Source organism: Nymphaea colorata, chromosome 2 (assembly GCF_008831285.2).
Source record: "Nymphaea colorata isolate Beijing-Zhang1983 chromosome 2, ASM883128v2, whole genome shotgun sequence".
Taxonomy (NCBI): domain Eukaryota; kingdom Viridiplantae; phylum Streptophyta; class Magnoliopsida; order Nymphaeales; family Nymphaeaceae; genus Nymphaea; species Nymphaea colorata.
Genome location: NC_045139.1, coordinates 5,414,110 through 5,437,231, shown reverse-complemented (window position 1 = coordinate 5,437,231; position 23,122 = coordinate 5,414,110). Strand labels below are relative to the sequence as shown.

At 37.1% G+C, this 23,122-nt stretch overlaps 2 protein-coding genes across 2 annotated transcripts; both read right to left on the bottom strand.

Annotated features, from left to right (window-relative positions):
* Positions 1 to 4,257: 4,257 nt before the first annotated feature.
* On the bottom strand, positions 4,258 to 9,182 carry LOC116246878 (LRR receptor-like serine/threonine-protein kinase EFR). Its single transcript, XM_050075761.1, has 2 exons — positions 6,524 to 9,182; positions 4,258 to 4,833 (listed from the first exon to the last, which is right to left on the bottom strand). Exons 1-2 carry the CDS (start codon positions 9,180 to 9,182, stop codon positions 4,472 to 4,474), a joined length of 3,021 nt encoding a protein of 1,006 aa, XP_049931718.1. The 3' UTR covers positions 4,258 to 4,471.
* Positions 9,183 to 18,743: 9,561 nt separating this feature from the next.
* On the bottom strand, positions 18,744 to 23,122 carry LOC116247143 (probable LRR receptor-like serine/threonine-protein kinase At3g47570). The gene is made up of 2 exons (XM_031619131.2): positions 20,453 to 23,122; positions 18,744 to 19,294 (listed from the first exon to the last, which is right to left on the bottom strand). Exons 1-2 carry the CDS (start codon positions 23,109 to 23,111, stop codon positions 18,933 to 18,935), a joined length of 3,021 nt encoding a protein of 1,006 aa, XP_031474991.1. The 5' UTR covers positions 23,112 to 23,122; the 3' UTR covers positions 18,744 to 18,932.

Below are 23,122 nucleotides of genomic sequence, written 5' to 3'. Positions count from 1 at the left end.
AGAACCACAACCAAGGTGAAGGAGGAGAAACACAATAGAAATGCAAGTGGCTGAGGTGACCGGCCGGTGGTTGCCATGCCTGTCCAATTTTCTATGCAAAACATGCACGAAAAGAAGAAGAAGCTAGGTCTTTAATTTATGTGTGGATTCACTTCTAGAAAATTTGTGTGTTTCTTTACAAATTGAAGAAGACTCAGGTCTACTGCTTTGGAACATATTGCTTCACACTTCCAAATCCAACCGCACGACTAATGGTTACATCAACGAGGCTTTTTCTTGGCTGCCCTTATCTTATTTTCCTTTACCAGTTTTCCACTCTATTCAGTCCCAAATCAAAGCTGTCAAATTGAACTTTTTTTTTTAAGATCCTCAAAGCTGGGCTTCGAGTCACAAAGATCGTTTTTGCTTTTTAAATGGAGAGGTTTATCTCAACGACGAGCTTAGTTAAAAAGATACAAATAATGGAAAATATGCTACATTTTTAGAAAAAATAAAAAAAAACTTATTGGTCAGAGAAAAATCAAATAAATGAGAAACTAATAAGGCAATATTAAAAAGATAGATAAGAAATAAACAAACTTAGAAAATGGACACAGGCAGTTCAATAATAAAAAAAAGTGAAAAAACGCCTAATGTGAAAAAACGACTGAATCAATTTGATTCAGTCCACCTGTTATTGTTTTTTTATTAGTTTTTATACTGTGTTCAATTATGTTTAAAAATAGTCTAATTTTTTACATTTTGTTTTGATTCGCAACTACATCATCTAAATCACAGGACTGGAGTTAGGTCAACTTTATCCACGCGTTTCAAAAGCTGATTTTTTTCAAGGTCACAGTCACACGTTGACGCTGGTCGTGTTGAATATGAATGCTTATTGATTCATATTGTTTTCAAACTTCATCCACCATGGTTGCTCAGACAAAAAATGCGTTTTTTCGTGTATTTAACGCCAAAAACAGTTCTGCCGACTATTCCCGTTTTTTTTTAAAAAAAGTCAAAAAACAAAAAACACGTACAATACCCGTTTAATACCCATATAATACCCGTTTTTTGCCATTATTTTCCGTTATTTTCCTATTTTTTGCCGTTTTTTTATTAATTATTATTTTTTATAATTTTTAAGATGTATTAAATGTTTAATTTTTAAAAAAAAATTGCCGAACTTTTTCCGTTTTATTCTCGATATATAAAACTTTACCGTATTATACCTGTTTTTTTCCTCGCCGTTTAATACCCGTTCCTGTTTTTTGTGACAATGATTCAAAATAGCCATCATGGTCAGATGACAACATTGTGAAAATCCGCTTCTGAAACGAGTGGATAAAGTTGCCTCGTAACTTCCGTGTTGTCGGCCGATCCGGTGATTTAAATGACTTCTTTGTGAATCAGCATAAAATATGAAAAAATATATTTTTTGGAAAAATAAATATATAGTATAAAAAACTAATTAAAACAATTTTTTTTTAAAGAAGGTGGACCGGATCAAATTGACGTAGTGAAGACTTGACGCGGGCCGACTAAGTGACACAGATATGTTGTATCCGTGTTGATACGTGGATACAGAGATACGGACATGCATACTGGATATGTTTTGGATTGGGTCAGACCTGATCCCAACCACAAATTAAACTGGATTTTAAGTTAGGTCAACCTATTCTCCCTTACTCCTTGTGGTTTTTTTCCTTTTTTTCTAATAAATGACTATAATGATGATATTGATAAACAATGTTTTGCTTGTAACTTTAATAGTGAAATATTAATTTATTATTTTTTTCAATTTATAATTTTTGATAATATTATATTTACCGTATCCGCATATCTCAAAATGATGAAAATTACCTTGTCCGCACCTGTATCCCCATATCAGCACCCGTATCCCCATATCAACACCCGTATCGTACCACCACCCATGTGACTTAGCCGGCCGATTCAAGCCAATAATATTGCACTAATCAAGCAACCTAGCAGTTGCAAGCATTTTCATGACCGATGAGAACCACCACTTACAGATAGGTTGTGACTTGTGAGAGATGACAACCAAAATAAGGTAGTAAATATAATGATAAAGAACACTTTTTTTCTTTTTTGAAAAAGCTGTGCTAAAACACGAAAAATAAGTCCGCTGAATGAAACGGCAAAAAGATATTTTTTTTTCAAAAGAATGTGAAAACAAAAAAACATTGTTTTCCTGTCTTTTTCATATTTTTTTCAATTTTTTCAATTTTTTAGAAACTTATCATATTTTTTTTGCATTTTTATTTTTCATGTTCACCGTATTATACGATAGACAGACCTCCCTGTTTAAAAAACGGAAACAAATATTCGTGATTATGGTAGAAACCTATTTATGGATATATATATATAAAAAAAAAGTTGACAATTGACAACTTTGGTTGAAATTGAATAGAGTTAAAAAGGGGTAAAGGGCAATAAGATACCGGCAAGACCAAGGCAAAGACTCGTGCACATAATCAGCCATACATTGCCGGACCCACCCGAGTTTGATTTCTTTGAAAAAACCAAACAAATATTGTCCTTGAGTTTGGAAAGAAAGAGCGTCTTCCTTGATTTTTCTTCACGCGCAATGAAATTTCGGATCCATTACCGGACCCACCCACATTTGATTTCTTTGAAAAAGAAGCCCAAGTCTTTTTCTTTTGTATTCTTTCTGCATAGACTAGGACCCTACAGTTTGCAGCATTCACACGAACTTATGAAGAAAGAGCCTGAGGACAGTTGAACTTATAGCGGCGAATATCTATCTAATCAGGATCCAATGAAATGCTTGGGAGACCCCTGGTAGGGGAGTTGTAAAATATGACAACTATGTGTGTTGGCCTTAATTATCGGTCTAATTCGTAAGATATTTGTCAAATTCAAGGACATGTTAGGTGTTGACTCAACCCTTCAAAAACACACAACAGGAAGCAAACCAAAACACCCAATATTAGAATCATGCTTAATGGCCATTTTCAAAAACTTTTCTCCTTCATCAAAAGTATTTGTTACAAAAATCTTAGATGTATGTTGTGGTTGGAATGTTTCTTGATGAATGTTTTGGTAGAAATGAATGATTTTTCTTTCCAATCATATATGATCAATGCATTCATGCATTCACTCTCACTTAATATCAGTTATGATCACAAGCACCTCTCTAAATAATTTAAGCAAGATGAGATAGAGCTCTAACTAGGTAGTAACCGAATTAGAGAAAAATCTCAAACATACTTAAAGTCTTAACAGAACACTAAAATGACTTCAAAATGACTTTTCAAGGTTTCCAAATGATATTTTTCAATTCTAGTTTTTCCCAAAACATTTCACATTTTCAAGCAACTCTTTAAGAATCTTTTCAAAAGTTTGAATCATCAAACTTTCAGTACTTTTCTACACCGCATATAGAATAAAAAAGATATTCAATATAAAATGAAATGCATCAATGGTAAACATAACCCTTGGGTTGATTACTCCCAATAAAGGCGCCGAAAACAGTCAATCCTCATGCCAATGGGCGAGTCCCTCTCTCTCATTTTCAAAATTAAACTTCATTTTTCTGAAGCACTCCAAAACCAATGGAGATTCTGGGATGCAAACACGGACCCATTTTGTAATGCTCCAATAGTTCAATATAAACTAACATCCTTGAACTTAAAATTGTTACGAACCATTAATTTTATGAATGTGGCCATCAGTGTGTTCATGGTTTTGGCTTCATGCATTTTGTATGCTTGAAAAGATTAAAGATATAACTTTCTTTGAGACAACACCAAGCTTCCTTTTAACAATGGTGGATTCACTTCCTAGGAAATAGAATGAAGATTTTCCAAGTTCCACTTTTGCTTGTGTGGGGAAGGGTCTTCTATTTAACTAACAACACCATTTTGGTCTTTTTTATCATTTTAAGTCCATAACACATGGTCCTTTGTTAGAAGGCGATCACATATAGCATGCACCAATAACACGTGATGCTCACAACATAAAATTCTCATCCTCATTCATGGGCTCTTCTTTTGATAAAATTGAATTCAGTCCAAAACTTAGTTGAACTATGCATTTTTGTTCATTCTTCTTGTTGCGCATTTTTTTGATTGGTTTGAGAAATTGTGTTGAGGATTTATCTGAACTCTGGCTATTGAGGTGACCTTACTTAGAATAAGGTAAAACTGCAATAATAGACAAAGTTGCAAGCATCTTTCATGTAACATGCACTGGAAATGTGCAAGCAGTTCTACAAGATTAGTCACCCAACTGCCTTAGGAATAGAACACACAAGCATATTAAGCATGTTTTTATTAAATCCTATATGCAACTGTAATTGAGAAATGCAAGTGAGTTATAAATGAAAGCAATCAAACTACATTTCCACCTCCTACTATTTAGCCTCTTGGAATCCACCTTCTGACCATTTTAGCCAATGGCTGGTTGCACCCTGGAATTGAATCTCATGGTACATATGGATATATTTGAATTATCCTTCTATCATTCTTGTCTTCTGTCGTATCCTTCTCAGCCCTACAACCACTTCCTTCATGTCCATTCTCTCATTTGGAGACACTCTTGAACATGACAAGCCTATCTCCATGATCATCACCAACATATCATTCATAGCAGCTGATCTTTCAGTTGGAGTAGTGTTGCTTTCGTTCAAAAGATGGCTGTCAATGACATCTGAAATTGTAATAGGAAATGCTTCAGCCACCCATTGCCTCAAACTAAAATCCTCATCAAACTGTTCATCAGTAGGTTTTCTTCCTGTATACACCTCAAGGAGGAGAATTCCGTAGCTGTAGACATCGGCTTTGGTTGACACCTTTCCAGCCATCCCAAATTCTAATTCAACCATTCAACAATATTAAACATGATTAGCGAGCGCAAAATAATTAGACAATGCTAATGTGTGATGCAATAGCACTAATTGGTCTTGGGCAAGAGGCCTGGAAATTAATGGACTTAAGATGAATTGAACCTCCAATCCTGCCTTTCTCTTGTTATATTCTCATATATACATCTGAAAAAGAATACAAGATTATGATTTAAAACTAGACGTGGTTATGAGGCCGGGTACCCAATGGGTACCCCACTCAATCGGGCCCGGGTCCGAGCCCACCCAATAATGTATCGGGCCATCCTGGGTCAGCCCGACGGGGCCCGATCCATTCCCATATCTTTTAAATATTAATTTTTTTATTAATAATATATATTTTGTTATTTATAATATATTTTATATTATCAAAAAAATATTTTATATTTAAAAAATATTTTTTTATGTAACTAGGGCATCAGGCTGGCCCAAGCCCCAGTTCTTATCGGGCCGGGCTGGCCCGATGCCCAGGTCTATTTAGAACTGAAGTCCTACATATATGATATTCAAGTGCTCTTGAATTGTATGGTGCAGTGATTTCACAACATAAAGGCCTAGGTAAACTCTTCTTCCTTCTAATTCTCCAGTGACCTATCTCAAGGTTCTCTTAAAAGGCTTCTAAATAGAGACAATTATTCAGTAGTGCTGATTGTTAGCCAGTCTGAAGCGATTAGGTAGAAAGGTATTTACGATTATAATTCTTTTATAAAAGAAAGGAAAAAATTTTATAACTTCTTTTTAAAGAAGAAAACCAATTGAAGATTCTTGTCTGTTGAGGACAAGCAAACAACAGATGTGTACATGAGCACAAAACAATGCAAAAACTAGCATGCAACACCATAAGCCATACGAACAATGAATGCATTGTCCATGAAAAATAGTTTATCAATGACCTTTATATTATTGAGCTAGGAACCACTTGTGCATGTTTTATGTGTGAACTACCAAATCATGATGATTATATGGATCATGGGTGTTTTCACATCAATTAATATATTTATTGATGTCATATTGCAAACCACAGAAGGGTATAATTAGTTAAACCACATAAGTCAGGAGCAAATTATACATATATATATATATATATATATATATATATATATATATATATATATATATAATTGAAATCAATGGGCTATTTATGTTACTGATGACTCTTTTTCATATTTTGTTACCCTAAAAACAGTCTCAATGCTAAAAAAGTGGTTATCAAAACATTGGCTATCATCAATGCATTTTTTTTGCAATGTTTTAAACAATACAAAATTTAAAAAAAAAAAAGCTTAGTCAGCTGATTTCAATATAAATAAATAAATGAATGAATATATATATATATATATATATATATAGAGAGAGAGAGAGAGAGAGAAAGAGAGACAGAGAGAGAGTGTATGTGTTTACTAGGACTGGCAAACCCACCCACTCTCTCTTTATCTCATCTCATCACCTCTCTGAACCCTCCCATGTGATTCCACCTTCTCTTCCACTTTCTTTGTGAGAGCAATATCAAAGAGAAAAAGAGTGTGTTCACACATGCACACACACAAATAAGAACTCAAAGCCAGGCCAGGTTGACTCAAGAAACGATTCATGCAATTATACTCACACTTCGAGAGACATAAATTATAAAAAGACAAAAAAATAAGAGATAATACATACCTGGTGCAATGTATCCGGTGGTTCCGAGAGTGGCTGTAAGAGTAGAAGAATTCAGACCAACTAGAATCTTTGCAATGCCAAAATCGCTGATGTATGCTGTCTTGTTGTCATCTAGAAGCACATTACTTGGCTTCAGATCACAATGAACTATAGTCTCAGAATAACCATGGTGAAGATATTCTAGAGCACAAGCCACATCAATCATGATATCCAATCTCTGAAAGAGATTCAAGTGATGGCCACCCGAATGTAGACAGACTTCTAGGCTCCCAAGAGGCATGTATCGGAGAACTAAAGCCTTGAAATCTCTACTAGAGCAAGATGTAATGACTTTAACGAGGTTTCGGTGCCTAATTTGGCGCATGACAGTGCACTCAATATCAAAACTTTTAGATGCTTCTTGAAATAACAAATTAAGGACCTTAACAGCCACTGTCGTTCCATCTGCTAGAATTCCTTTGTACACGGACCCAAAGCTTCCACTCCCAAGAAAGTTTGCATCACTGAAATTGCTTGTTGCATGCAATAGCTCTCTATAAGAAATCACTGGGAGTGTAGTTCCTCGTAATCTTTCAATGTCGTCACGACGTTTCGACAACCCCCTCTTTCTATAGCATGAGATACCAATGAGTGTGCAAACAATGACCAAAAGTGCTGAGCCTCCAATTGCAGAAGAAGCAATGACTCTAGCTGCATTGCTCTTACGTTGCCTCTCTGTTTTGTTTAAGCACAATGGGACATGGAATTTGGGAGCTCCACAGAGTGCATAGTTCCCTACAAACGACTCGGCAGAAAGGTTTGCAAACTTTCCACCACTTGGAATCTCTCCTTCCAATCGATTGAAAGACAAGTCCAAGACCTGAATGTGTTGAAGTTTCTCCAATGATTTCGGGATCTCACCAGAAAGCTTGTTGTGGGAAAGGTCAATAGTGTCAAGGTTCACCATGTGTTCAAGTTCTTCAGGAATGTGACCATCAAATATGTTCCAAGAGAGATTCAAATACTCTAGCATTTGGAGCTTTGATAATGATGATGCAGGCAACTCTCCACTCAGCTTGTTTGAAGAGATATCCATGTAGCTCATCACGGCAAAATTCCCGAGACCCAAAGGTAGGTGACCAGTGAAGGAGTTGCCTTGCAAAAATAGGTTATGCAAGTCCTTCAACTCACAAAGACCAGGCGGTAGTGTTGATGACAAATTGTTTGAGCTTAGATCCAGCCATTGCAAACTAGTGAAATTGTTTATAGAGCTTGAAATTGACCCAATTAGCATGTTGTGTCCAATAATAAAAGCAAACATGCGGACCAACTGGTAGATTGATAGTGGGATTGGGCCTTCTAATGCATTGTCAGAAAGAATTAACTCCTGTAACTTGTTCATTGATCCTATATTTGGTGGAATGAGCCCTTTTATTTTGTTGGATCTCAAATCTAAGGCAATTAACTTGGTCAAGTTGGCTAGAGCTGATGGGATAGTACCTTCAATCAGATTAAAGGAAAGGTAAAGTCTCGACAAGGTGGTAGTCAGGTTTCCAACAGAGGTAGGAAGAATGCCGTTCAAAAGGTTTTGTGATAGATTAACTTCCTCTAGCATCCGACACCTAGTGAAGGATGTGAGAATGAAGAGCTCACGATTGCCAGGGACATTGGTCAACATATTTCCCCAAAGGGAAAGGTATGTGAGTTGTGACAGACTACCTAGTTCTAATGGTATCGGACCACTAAATATATTGCTTTCTGCAGTAAGAACTTGATATCTTGTAGCATTAGAAAGAGAAGCCGGGAGAGGGCCATTAAAATTGCTTCCACCCATATAGAGTTGTTGGAGATTGGGCAGGAAGCGGCCAACATCTTTTGGGAGATGCCCAGTTAGTTGATTGTACCCAATGCTCAAAACCTGAAGAGCAGATATGTTAAACAAGCTCTCAGGCACACTAGTGATATTGTTAACTTGCACACTCAAGAAAATCAAGTGGGTTAGTCTTCCCAGCTCTGGAGGAACGTTGCCCTGTATGTGATTTTGACCAACATGAAACCCCTCCAGTTTTGTGAGATTAGCCAAAGCAACTGGAATGGTGCCGGTGAGCCTATTACGACGCATGTCTAAGAGCTTGAGCTCTGACAAACTGCCTAGAAACTTTGGGATGCTTCCATAGAATTGGTTATACGGTACTAACAGTTTCTGGAGACCTCGACAATGGCTCAGTGTTTGTGGGATCAACCCTTCAAAATTGTTTCTTCCTATAGAAAGATTTTCTAATTGAGGGAGGAGATTAAAATCAATGGGAAGATGACCATGGAAACTGTCATTTGCAAGATCAAGAACTTGTAAGAAGGAGAGATTGCTGATGTATGGGGAGAGAGTACCTTCAAGAGCCTTTTGGGAGAGGTTCAGAGTAACTACCCTTTGTGAACCACGACTGCATGAAACTCCATTCCAGTCGCAGAAAGAGATGTTGGAATTCCAATTTGATAACACGCTATAAGGGTCTTTAGTGACAAGGGATTTGAAAGACAACGATGCTAATTGATCAGTCACGTTGCTCAGAGAAACAAGGGCTGAGGGCACCTCCGTTTGGCTGAGAACCACGATCAAGGTGAAGGAGGAGAGACACAAAAGAAAGACAAGCCGCTTGGGTGGCCAACCGGTGGTAGCCATGCCTGTCCAATTTTCTATGCAGAAGATGCATGAACAGGAATCAACCTCTTTAATTTATGTATAGATTCTCTTCTACAAATTTTTGTCATTTTCTTGTAGAAGTCTCAGGTCTACAACTTTGGAACATATTACTTCACATTTCCAAATCATGCGTCATCACTGATGGTTACATCAATGAGAAATTCTTCTTAGCGCTTAAGACTCATTTCCCTTTACTACTTCTCAACCGTATTCAATCACAAATCAAATTTTCAGATACAGTTTCCACTTTTTAAATGGCGAGGTTTTTCTATCATAGAATACGGTGAGCGTGAGAAAAAGGGAAAAATATGGATAATTTCAAAAAAAGTTGAAAAAACTTATTAATTAAGAGAAAATAAGATAAATATACCAATGAAATTAAGCATCGTCCACTCGTAGCTGATCTTTACAATGTCCCAATCAGACTATGATGGGTAGCTGCCTTGAACGTCTATTGATGTAAAACAGGATAGGAAATGGTTGATATACATGGATTCTACATACTACTAGCATTTAATCGGGGTGCCTATCAATGTAATCACCATGAACAACTATCAATTAAGGTCCTTTTATAGATTCTCTTCCAGAAAAAATCGCCTTTTTTGTTCAATTTAATTTGTTGGAAGAGTCAAGTCTACTGCCCTTAATCAATCACAAAGGTTGCCAATAATATTACACCGAGATTACCCTAGGTTAAAAAAACTATAACTTTCAAATTCTTTTAAAACCTTTCTGATTAAATTTTTTAAATAAGAAAAACAGTAAATAGGCAGAAATGGATCAGCCGGAGTTTTAAAAAATAAATGTTGTTGTTTTTAAAAAAAAGATTTGGTAATCTGTTAAACTACAATGATGAGAAATTTATGAAACGTTTTTAAAATGTTAAAGTAAATTTTGAAGCTCAAAAAATCTTAGCTTCACCACTATGTACGCTGGTGAATGGTTTTTTAATTGACCAATTGGTATTGGGTCTTGAATAGGGTTGCACATGAGGAGATGAGCTCGAGTTGAGCCAGCTTAAGCTTGACTCGAATCAGAAAACTCAAGTTTAGCTCAATAAAACAACTTTGAGTTGGACTCGACAATACAACATCGAGCTCAAACTCAACTCGTTTATGTGAAACATGTTTCTTTTTTTTAACTCATTCTTTTATAGTTGAGATGAGTCGAGTTCTTACAACTCAAACTCAACTGGTTTAACATATTTTAGTACACACTTGAACTCGACCTCAAGTTTGTGAGTGGTTTTTAAGATGGTTCGACTCATTGTACAGCCATAAACTCGAGTCGTAAATAACGACTCATGAGTCACGGAGACTACAGTGAAACGTGACTTGAAGGTCAAGAAAAGGATTGAGCTTGATCCCAACTTAACCCAGTCTCACACGCCAGATAGACAGCCGACAAGCCAAGAGCTGGCACCCCAAAAAATGATGTTTGGCCGGACGGCACTGGGAAGAGCTATGCACCGAACATTTGTGTGGTCAACGGGGCAAGACTTAGTGACTCAAACCTAAATAATGCCAATGTCAAGTGGAACGTGGAGACAATTCTCCTTAAGATCACATCAATGGACTTTTTCTATTCGTAGCTATTCTTGTTTCCACATCGAGCGCCTTACTTGGCACGGAAGATTACATAAACAAGTCTCTTTCTTAGCAGCCCCCACCGTAACAACATATACATTTCGACTCCATTTTTCTTTTTAAACGGCATCATCGAAGTTTGTATAGTGGATGAGTTTTCTATTCTTAATTAATTTTTATATTCCTGAATTCATTTTTTTCTGAAAATTTGAATTTGAATTTTTTTATTTGCATGTAAACCACATAGGCCATTTTGTTATTAGAAATTTTTTTACACAAGCCGAATTGACTTTTTTTTTAATTGCCAACAGGTAAGTTTACATTAATTGCCCAGTATTGGCTTTGCCCTGCACTCCCAATGAGGCCTTTTGCTCGGCTTGATCACTAAATTCACACCATGTGAAGGGTAACTTTTTTTTGCTAATTTTCAAGGGCATTTTTGTCTTCCAATTTAAATCAGATATCCACACAAGCCATTCCCCCAAAAAAGCAGATGAGCAAAAAAATAATATTTAATTAATAAATTAGATCATATTCAGATTCAGTTTCAGATATACATAAATATCTGATCAGATTCAAATTCAGATTTAGGTCAAATTTAGTTTTAAATAACAGTCCTACATTCAATGCTCTTGCATTTTGAAAATAGTTTGGATTGGGTTCAAAATTCTGTTTCAGATACAGATTTATATAAAAATCAAATTTAGACTGGATTGAAATTTTGAAATCTTATTTGGGATGAAAAATTTGAATATGAATTTTTCTCATTGGTATTCGAATCCGAGTACATGGCCTTGTTCAATTTCATAACCTTTAGCCAATTCCACTAGAATAAGCTACATTTATCCATGCCAGAGAGAACGAAGCAAACCTTCTTTTCACTTTTTTAATTGTATTTAATTTTTTTTTAATGCAAAAAATTGTCAGGCCTACCGGTCCTTGCGCGTTAGGTTGTTGGGCTGTACCCAACCCGACATGTTTGGGGCTGTCAGGCCAGCTACAGTGCCTAGACATGGGTTGGAGGTGCGTCGGGTTTGGGTAACCGCTCTTTACAGTGGGTCTCTCCTGTGCACGAAGAATATAAGTTTTATTCCGAAATCAGTGAATGGAAAAACTGGTTAATATCCCTTGACAAATGGTCTCGCTAGGCCAACTTCATGCATTTGATTTCGATGCAAGTTTGCTGGGAGATATGCCGTTCAAAACTATGATGGCTAGAACGTCCGTTGGTTCAAAAGAGGATAGGAAATGGTTGATGTACATCCATTCTACATAGTAGTGTCGTTTAATTGGCAAAGTCCTTTTGTAGATTCTCTTCTTCCAGGAAATTTCTCCTTCATTTTTTGTTTAATTGAAATTGTTGGAAGAAAGCGATATCGTTTGTTATTTCCACACTCAATGCCTTTGGCTTGGCTGGTGACATCAACGGGACCTTCTCTAATTCGTTGGTCTTCTTATTTCCACATCTCGGCCTTGCTTGGCACGGAAGATTACATCAACAAGTATTTTCTTAGCAGCCCTTACCGTAACATCATATTTCCAATATCATGTTCTCTTTTTGCCAGGTTTTTACTTTATCCTCCTTTTTTTTATTGTTCTTCTTAAACGGCCTGATGGAACTTTGGTACAACTAAGCTATATACATTACGAACGATCAGGTGATCGGTGCTAGCAGGATCGGCTGGATTGGGCCGAGAAATCATTTCTAATAAATGCTTCCATTCGGCAGTCAACTCAGCCCGCTGTTTCTTTATACATTTCTTAATATATATATATAAATATTTTTATTCTTAATTGTTTTTATATTCTTCCATTCATTTTTCCTTTTTTTTTTATTTGCATGTAAATCGTTTACATTATTGGATTGGCCGGTTCACTAAATTCGCAGCGTACATTGTCGACTCGATTCAGAAACCGGTTGTTACAACGCTGAGATGAGACCATGAGGCAGTCATGAATGTTTGATTGCTCCAAAAATAAGGTAGGGAACATCTGGGCGTACCTTGTCTGTATTAGAATATATGAGGACTAGTTCTGGGGCTGCACACGGGGAGCTCGGTCAGCTCCGAGCTCGAGTCGGCTCATACCTTGATCGTTACTGTGTTAGACTAGTTCAAGCTCATTTACCAACTCCCCCCATTTGATCTTATTTCTTTTCTTCATCCGGCCGAGATTCGGAACATAATCGTCTCCAATTTACTCTCGCACAAAGGCACCAACGCTTTGGATTCTGTCTTGACTCAAAAGCGTCCCTGTATCGCTAAAAAAGGTGCACCATTTAGCTCTAGCGATAACTGTATTTTTCCACAACACAGTTTTAGATTTGTCCACTGCCCTGCAAAGCCGGACCACTTCATAGATGTCACTGTGGCGAATCTTTGAAACTTCTGTGTCCCCCATCATCAGCACATCCTCTCCATGAGAGATTCTAGACTGCTGAATGAGATGAGAGATCCAAGGTGAGATCAGATGTTGAATAAACTCTTGAGCATGAAAGGTGTTCATCTGGAAGATGGTGGGCTCTAGATATGAGCGGCAAAGGCGAAGGTCTTGACCGTGCATTCATATAATAAATATCCACATAGTAAATATTGGGAATGTTCACCTGTATTCCGCTGAATTTGGTAATTTTGATTCTCTTGTTATTCTACCATTCGTAACAAGGACATAAGAAGTTGTCTCAACACAAGTCATTACCCTAGAGACCCAATTCTCACAGAAATCAAGATGGGGAAGGGCTTTCTTCAGAAATGCCCACTTACATCTGTCATAAGCTTTCGACATATCAAGGTTAAGAAGCACTGACTGCATGACAAAGAAATACTTGTTCACACATGAATCTGTTAGGCAGAAACACCCCCGACCTTTGTCAACAGTCCTAGTGAGGATCCTTTTCATTTTGGAGGAACATCTGAGCTAACATCATTAACTTGCATGTTTCTTATCCTATTTTTTTGGGCTTTACTCTGGCAGTGAATTTGAAAAAAAATTGGTATTTCAGTTCTGTTGCGCATGCCATCTTATGCGAGATTTCTGTCGCCAAAAAATTTCCACCTCTCTAATGGAGGATTCAAGCTCTTTCTTGAAGATCCATTCCGTGTTGTTCCTCTCCTCCTCATTTTGCTGAACATTGACAATTTCTTCCTTTAAAGATTTGATTTTTTAGGAATGTTGCCATACATGTGGGAGTTCCCCATTGCCAAATTCCTTCAAGTCTGTTCCATCTTAGGCATAAGTGGATCATTGCACAGCCTCTAGGCTCGATTTCTCAACTCTCTGACTATGGTTTAAGAATCTTCTCTAGAAAACCAACATTTATGCATTCTAAAAATTTCCCTACCGTAAACTTTATCCCCTCCGGAACCCCAATTAAGGATGATGGCACTGTGATCTGAAGTAGCTCTAGGTAAGATGCATAACGAGAAGTTAAAATTTTGGTCTTGAAACCATTGATGACTGACCATAGCCCAGTCTGGCTTGCATTTCACAATGTGGTTCGCACTACGATTATTGCACCACGTAAATTTGTCTGTTTGACCCACAATTTTGAGATTGTTATTATGAACTAAGGGCGAAGCTAAAAATTTTTCATGAAGGGGGCCAAATTGAAGTTTCTAAATTTTGACTAGGATCAAAATATCATTTTCTAAAATTTATATATAAAACAAAAAAAAATTCTAAAATTTACATATAATTTTTTTTTTTAAATTGAGGTAGGGTGAGGGCCCAACTGGGCCCTACCTTAGCTCCACCCCTGAACCTAACAAGAAACTATGGTAGGGGCTCTCCCAGTCTCTTCTGTAATAAAAAAAAGCTCATCTTTTGCATCAAACATCAGAAATTGCCACTGGAAAATGGGAAGAAAATGTCCAGCATAGATAGCAGTGAATTTGAACAGAATCCGATTGATTTCTCAACTGTGGTTTTTGTAAAATTTGACATCAGGCTTCTTTAAATCTATCATATAATTATTGAACAAGCAGATGGACAGAATCATGGTGCCTAGGTGGGTGAGAAGGAGGCCCCATAGATACATCTGCCATACCAGCATCACCTGGACTGGTTGTGGACTCATGGGTAGCTTGGGTAATAAGGAAGTCTCTCTCTCTCTCTCTCTCTCTATCTCTCTGTCCCTCTCCCGCTGTGTGGAAGTTCTCTTTTTTTTTTTTTAAGAAACTATGAAACAGTTAGACCTAATTTTTCCTTTCTTGTTAAAATTTGCTTTCCTTACCTTTCTTTTTAGAATTTGCATTGCTTTTAACTGGCTTCCTGTGTTTGCTACATAAAATTTTAGCTGTCCTCTCTCTCTCTCTTTTTATCCAGTCGCCTAGAATCTATCTTTCATATAATAAATCATCGTAAGATGAAGGATAAGACCATTTTTTTGTATTGAACTGATGTTATGAAGGGCAACTTTGAACATTTATGTTGTGTACTGGCTAGCTGCTTTAATTGCATGAAATTTTTCTTCATGGTTGTTGAAATTTCACGTGCTGATTTGGATAGGATCTTCTGAACCTGCAACTCTCTTTCATGGCCTCGAAGTTGACGCTTGCCCACTCCAGTGCTCCCCAGCAAGCTTGTGGCTCCACTAATGGCAGGCAGCCGGCTGTGGGGGCTTCTCTCGACGGCAATGGATGCCCTCTAGGGCAGGACATAGGCTATTGTGGACCACGTTTCATTTCGGCGTTTTCAGTACTCTTGGTGAAGGTAGAGAAGCACTGGAGTGGGCAACCACGAAGGGAGTCCCTTGATTGGGCTCTTCCCTTTAGGTTTTACCTTTAACTTCGATCATGTGGTCTATCATGTATTGACCCTCAACATATTCAACTTAGACACAGTGCCTTAAGCGTAAGGAAATGAAGCCTTTGCGGAAACAAGTTTAGGTTTTGATAAGATCGCGAAGCTACACTTTCATTTCACTGCTTGTTTTTTTTATATAATCAAGAACAGTAGCATGTTTTTGTCATCCATCGGAGCATGAACATATTTTGGCAAAATTCTTTGTGTGTAGATTCATGCTAAGGTCAGAACAATAAACCTTTTGGATGAGATATTGCTTGATCACGATTCAACTTGTCCGGTGGATAAAGAATTAATTTCACAAAATAAAGTTCACAAGCTGATTGCACAAAGCAGGATTCTATGCTGAGAGGATGAGGGGAAAGGGTGAGGGTTTTGGCACTTACATTAGGCAGTAGGAAAATGCTCCTCCTGCTCACCCAACTATGATATTGGAACCCATAACTGATAAATTATATATGTACATTTTTATTTTTTTTGACGTGGGGCCTTGTCTCTTGTGGGCCCTACCCTACCTTTGGAAGTTTTCAAGAGGACCCTTAATTTTGCACCAATATATTTATATTTGAACCTGAGCCTATCTTTTGATAATGACATCTTTGGACCAATATATTTATATTTGAACCTGAGCCTGTGCCTATTATTTAAAAACGATAAACAATAAAAAACTTTAACAGGCAGTTAAAGGCGTTTAAGTGTAAGTTTCAAATGAAATTGGTAAAATAACAAAAGGACAAAAACTGAAGTATAACTAATTAATATGATAAGTAGTAAATAATTGTAGCAACAAATTTCTAAATTTTAACCATAAAACAACCATCGGGCATCTGGCAGCACTGAGTTTTCCTATTTATATACTAAGACCACCTAACTAACAATAATAACTTAAGTCCAAACCTTGATCCGAGACAGGCCTTAGGTCTGAACCTGATCACTTCTCATCATGGCATCTTTGAATATTGCTCTTCAGTTCGAGAAAAGTTAGCTAATAGAGCTATTAAGTTCATAGACCTTTAATTTTGGGTAAATGAAAAGCACCGAGGCCATCTTAATTACTAAAACCGGTTTCTGGATCGAGTCGACGATGCTGCCAATTTGGTGAACCAGCCAATCCAGTAATCTAAATGATTTAGATGCAAATCAGCAAAAAGAAAAAATTAAAAACTCAAATTTTCTTTCATAGAAATGAATTGAAGAATATAAAAATTAGTCTAAGAATGAAAAGCATTTATAACTATTAAGAAATGCATAAAGAAACAGCACTTAAAGTTCCCGAGTTGACCACTTAATGGAAATATTTATTGGAATGAAAAATAAATGAACAACTTATATTATAAGTTAATCTGATAGAAAAGTTTGGTTGTCATTATACAATTCTTGGTAATGTGGAACCCTATATTTTGTTCTCTGTGTCATACGGTGTACGAATTTTCATATACTAATATAGTTAATGACTAAAATACCCTTAGTCCATATTTAAAGAGAAGAAATTTTTTGTTAAGACAACGTTGAACATAAAAAAAAAAGTTAAAAGATTATGAAATTTTTTTAATAAATTACTAAAATATTCTTCCCTCTTTCACTGCGCATGATATGCTAAGCGGCGCGGCACATGTAACTTTCTCTCACATTTCGCTAACCATAACATAGTTAGGGATGTCAATATATCCGATTTGAATTGGATATCCGACCGATCCGATCCGAAAAAAACGGATATGGATAAAAATTTAATATCCGATTAAGAAATCGGATCGGATTCGGATTTAATAAATGACATCCGATCGGATTCGGATTCGGATTCGGATATACATGAGTATCGAATCGGATTCGGATATAGATTCGGATCGGATTCAGTTTTAGACAAATATCATCTATCTAATACTTGAAAAATGGCAAAATCCGGTTCAAAATTCGGATTCGGATATAAATATAAAAATCGGATTCGGATCGGATTTGGATTGTAAAATCGGATTTCGGATTCGGATTTGGATATGACTTTGCTTTATCCGAATTCGAATCTAAATCCGAATCCGAATATATGAATATCCGAAAAAACAGATATGGTTGAAGATGTATCCGATCCGAATCTGATCCGTTGACATCCCTAAACATAGTAGTTGCACATGTTTGTCTTACTGACGAAAACCACCACTCATAGGTTGCCATAGATGACAACCAAAATTAGATTGTGAAAATGATCACAAAAAATGCAATTTTTCTTATAAAATCCGTGCTAAAAATATGAAAAAAAAAGTTAAAAAAAATGCCAAAACAAAAAAAGTGTTTTTTCTCGTTTTCTCTTTTTTTTTCCTGTTTTTATATTTCTAGATTTTTTTCAATAGTCTGTAAATGTCAAATTATTTGTTTCTATTTTTTAATTGTATTTGTTGTTTATCTACTTAACTTTTTATGTTATCTTATCAGTTTCTCATTTTTCTAATTTGCCCCTAACATTTAAGATTTTTCATTTACAAAAATTACCATATTTCCCTTTTTCTAAGGTTGTTGTGCTATAGGGAAAAAAAACTCGCTGTTTAAAAAATAAAAATGATATTTATGACTATAGTCGAAACCTAGTTTTGGGTATAACTTGTGATTTTGAGATTGAATAGACTTGAAAAGTAGTATAGGCAAATAAGGTAGGGGCTACCAACAAGAAAAACTCTGATTGATGTAATCATTAGCGGTGCCCATCGACTTGGAAATCTGAAGCAATGTGTTCCGAAAGATTATACGAGCCTTTTATATTTCGAGAAATTAAGTTACAAATTTTCTAAAAGAGAATATATACATCAATTAAAGACTTTTAATTCTGTGCAGGCCTCAGCCACATGTATCATATATATATATATATATGTGTGTGTGTGTGTGACAATGTTACGTTTGGAAAACTTAAGAACCTAAGAAAAGGACATAAATTTCGACTTTTTCATGGATTCTAAGAAATTTTAACATTTTTTTTTGCAAAATATTAGCACAACCAAATTATTGACCAAAGTTTTCAAATCTCAAAAACTGATAAAAAATGTTCTAATGCAAAACGATCTTATCATCCTAATTGTTCCAAGTTTGAGACAATAAGGGCAACGATCAAGAACACAAGCCTATTAAAGGAGAACAATTATAATTAGAAGATATGTACAATCAACCGTGGCACCTTCACAGTTCACACGACAACCACACCCAAGAGATGGGGATGGCGTCGCTGGGCTCAGGGTTTTATTCTGTTGAAAGGAAGTTCCATCACCAGATTGATGGGAAAAGAAATAAGCCAGAAGCACAAAAAGTTAAACAGGCCCCTTATTTAAGAAAAATGAAGAAGAATTTGTTTATTCTTTTGTCATTCTTCAAAACAGGAAGCATTCTGTCGCGTCCTTTTAAGCCTGGCGACCACATCCTTCATGTCCATTCTCTCAATTGGTGACTCCCTTGAACATGACAACCCTGTCTCCATGATCATCACCAGCAGCTCATTCCAAGCAGCTGATCTTTCAGTTTCAGTACTGTTGCTTTCCTTCAAAAGGTGGCCCTCAATGACGTCTGAGATTGCAACGGGAAGCGCTTCAGCCACCCACTGCCTCAAGCTAAAATCACCATGGAACCGTTCATCTGTAGGCTTTCTTCCGGTAAACACCTCCAGCAGAAGAATTCCGTAGCTATACACATCTGCTTTAGTCGACACCTTTCCAGCTATTCCGAATTCTAACTCAAACATTTAACAAAGTAAGATGTGTTTAGTGATACCAGCTAATTAATGTCTATGCATCAAACGGTCGCATTAATTGGTTTTGGACTAGTAGAGGCGTGTGAACGGACTTGAATAAGTTGAACTTCCAATATTCTTGCCTTTCTCCTGTATTAATTTCATATATATGTCAAGGGCCAACTGTGAGTAGTTAAACCTGTGTAAGGAGTTTTCTTTTTTGGTGCGTCTGCAAAATTATTTTCGATCCATTTGCATGCGGTTTTGTGACTTGTTATTCTGCAATATATTGCAAGGCTGATCTCCAAATATGACAATGATTATATTTAAAATTCATATCATAACTGCCAAAGAATTTACTCCTATTGATCAGTAGGCTAGCTGCATTTAGTGGGTGGAGACAAGGATCCATTCAACACTCAACTACTCCAGCCAGAGTCTTGACTGGAGTCAAATAATCTCCAACTGTGTGGTGAACTATTGATATATATATATATATATATATAGAGAGAGAGAGAGAGAGGGAGGGAGAGAGACTGGATTCAGACAATCTCCTACTGTACAAACTGAACTTAAGTACTTGAGAGCAAAAAAGTAGGTGGACCATACTGGCGAGCTCAAGGCATAACCTTTTTCTACAAAATTGAGGAAAACATGCTTGAAGTACACAGTAAATGTGACAAGTGATCTAGCTAGAATGTTGAATGTCTAAACGTGTTCTTTTTAAATTATTATTCTAATGAACTGGTTTCACCAAAATAGGGATAATGATTGTAGAGAAGTAAGAATAAAAATGAGGGGAAAAAAGAGAGAGAAGAGAGAGAGAATTTGAGAGAAAAAAGAGGAAGTGAAAAAAAATAAAAGTACTAAAACAATGGTATCAGTAGTTAATTACTTTATTTGTGAAGGAACAGAACATTTTATTTTCATGTCTCTATTTATTCATTTCAAATGTTGGTAATTACTTTCATTAAAGCAATGGATGTTGCCAACAGTAAAGTTGTTAGGAATATTGGTAAAATTCCTTAGCGAGCCTCTTTCAATTATTAATCTATTTCTATAATTTCATAATAAAATACAAGTAATAAGTTCTCAACTGGTTGATTAACAGTACCATGAAAAAGCATAGAAATCGTGATAGAACTAAGAGGTGGTACCTGGCGCAATGTATCCGGTGGTTCCAAGAGTGGCTGTAAGAGTAGAAGAATTCTGGCCAACTAGCACCTTTGCAATGCCAAAATCGCTGACGTATGCTATCATGTTCTCATCTAGAAGCACATTACTTGGCTTCATATCACAATGAACTATTGTCTCCGAGCAACCATAGTGAAGATATTCTAGAGCACAAGCAACATCAATCATGATATTCAATCTTTGGAAGAGATTCAAGTGATGGGCACCGGAATACAAACATACTTCTAGGCTCCCAAGCGGCATGTATTGGAGAACTAAAGCCTTAAAATCTCTATTGGTGCATGATGTAATCACCTTGACAAGGTTTCGGTGCCTAATTTGGCGCATCACGTTGCATTCAATGTCAAAACTTTGTGATGCTGCCTCAAATAACAAATTTAGGACCTTCACAGCCACTGTTGTTCCATCTGTTAGAACTCCTTTATACACTGAACCAAAGCTTCCACTCCCAATAAAGTTTGCATTGCTGAAATTGTTTGTTGCTCGGTATAACTCTTTATATGAAATAACTGGGAGTGCAATTCCGTCTAAACTTTTAACATCAACAAGTTTCACCGACCTCCTCTTTCTATTGTCTAGGACAACAATGAGCATGCAAACCACCAAAAGAAGAGCAGAGCCCCCAATTGCAGAACCAACAACTACTTTAGTTGTGTGCATAGCTTTCTTGTGCTTCTTGGTTTTATCTAAACATGCCGGCAAATGAAATTTAGGAGCTCCACATAGTGCATTATTCCCTACAAATGACTCGGTGGAAAGGTTTGCCAAATTCCCTCCACTTGGAACCTCTCCTTCCAATTGGTTGAAGGATAGGTTCAACACTTGGAGTTGTCGAAGATTTTTCAATGATTTTGGGATCTCGCCAGAAAGCTTATTGTGGGAAAGGTCAATAATTTGAATGTTTACCATGCCATCAAGTTTTTCTGGAATGTGGCCATCAAATGAGTTTTTGGACAGATTCAAATACTCTATCCTCTGGAGCTCTGATAAGGACACCGGCAACTCTCCGGTCAGTTTGTTCACAGAGATATCCATTTTGTCCACAGCAGCCAAATTTCCCACATCTAAAGGTAGGTGACCAGTGAAAGAGTTTTCTTGCAAGTAAACTGATATCAAATCCTTCAACTCACAAAGGGCAGGAGGGATTGTTGATGATAAATTATTTGAATTTAAATACAACTGCTGCAGACTGGTGAGGTTGTTTATAGAGTTCGAGATTGGCCCGGTTAGTGCATTATTGTCCAAATAAAGATTACCCACGTGGACCAATTGGTAAACTGAGTTTGGAATTGAACCTTCTAAGAAATTGCCAGAAAGACCTAACTTTTGTAACATGTTCATTGATCCTATATTTGGTGGAATGGACCCCTTTATTTTGTTGAAACTCAAATCTAAGGACATCAACTTGGTCAAGTTGGCTAAGGCTAACGGGATAATACCCTCAATCTCATTGTAGGAAAGGTCAAGGCTCCACAAGGTGGTTGTCAGGTTCCCAACGGAGGCAGGAAGAATGCCATTCAGAAGGTTTGGTGAGAGATAAATTTCTTCTAGCATTCGACACTTGGTGAAGGATGTGAGAATGGAAAGCTCGCGGCTGCCAGGGGTATTGGTGAACATATTTCCCCCAAGGAAGAGGCGCCTGAGATGTGGCAGACTACCTAATTCTAAGGCAATTGGTCCACTAAATTTGTTGGATGCTAGCACAAGAGTTTGGAGTTTAGTCGCATTTGAAAGAGAAGCTGGAAGTGGGCCACTGAAATTGTTTTCACCCAAGTAGAGGCCTTGGAGATTAGGCAGAAAGCGACCAATGTTTCTTGGGAGATGCCCGGTGAGGTGGTTGCCCAAAACAGTCATAATTTGAAGAGTGGATATGTTAAACAAGATCTCAGGCACCGTCCCAGTGGCAGGGTACAAGTACTCCACGCTGAAGAATGTTAAGCGGCTCAATCTTCCCAACTCAGGAGGAATGTTCCCATGCATCCAATTGTGACCAATATTAAAGTGCTCCAGTTTTGAGAGGTTGGCAAAAGCAACTGGAATGGTGCCAGTGAACCTGTTACCACGAATGTTTAAGAACTTCAGTTCCGACAAACTGCCTAGAAACTCAGGGATGCTTCCATTGAACTGGTTCTCTCGTGCTGACAAGATTTGGAGATGACGACAATGGCTCAGTGTTTGTGGGAACAACCCCTCAAAATTGTTTTTTCTTATAGAAAGATTTTCTAACAGAGGGAGGTGACTAAAATCAATGGGAAGATGGCCATGGAAACTGTCGTTTGAGAGATCAAGAACTTGTAGGAAGGAGAGATTGCTGATGTATGGGGAGAGGGTACCTTCAAGTGCCTTGTCGGTAAGGTTCAGAGAAACAACCCTTTGTGAACTATGGCTGCATGAAACTCCATTCCATTGGCAGAAGGAAATGTTTGAGTTCCAGTTTGAGAGTACATTGTAGGGGTCTCTGGTGACCAGGGATTTGAAGTATAGCAATGCAAATTCATCGGTCACATTGCTTAGAGAAACAAAAGCTGATGATACCTCTTCCTCGCCATGCACTATAGTCAAGGTAAGGAAGCAACACAGAAGAAAGCATATGGGCAAAGGTGAGAAACTGGCTGCAGCCATACCAGCGGAAG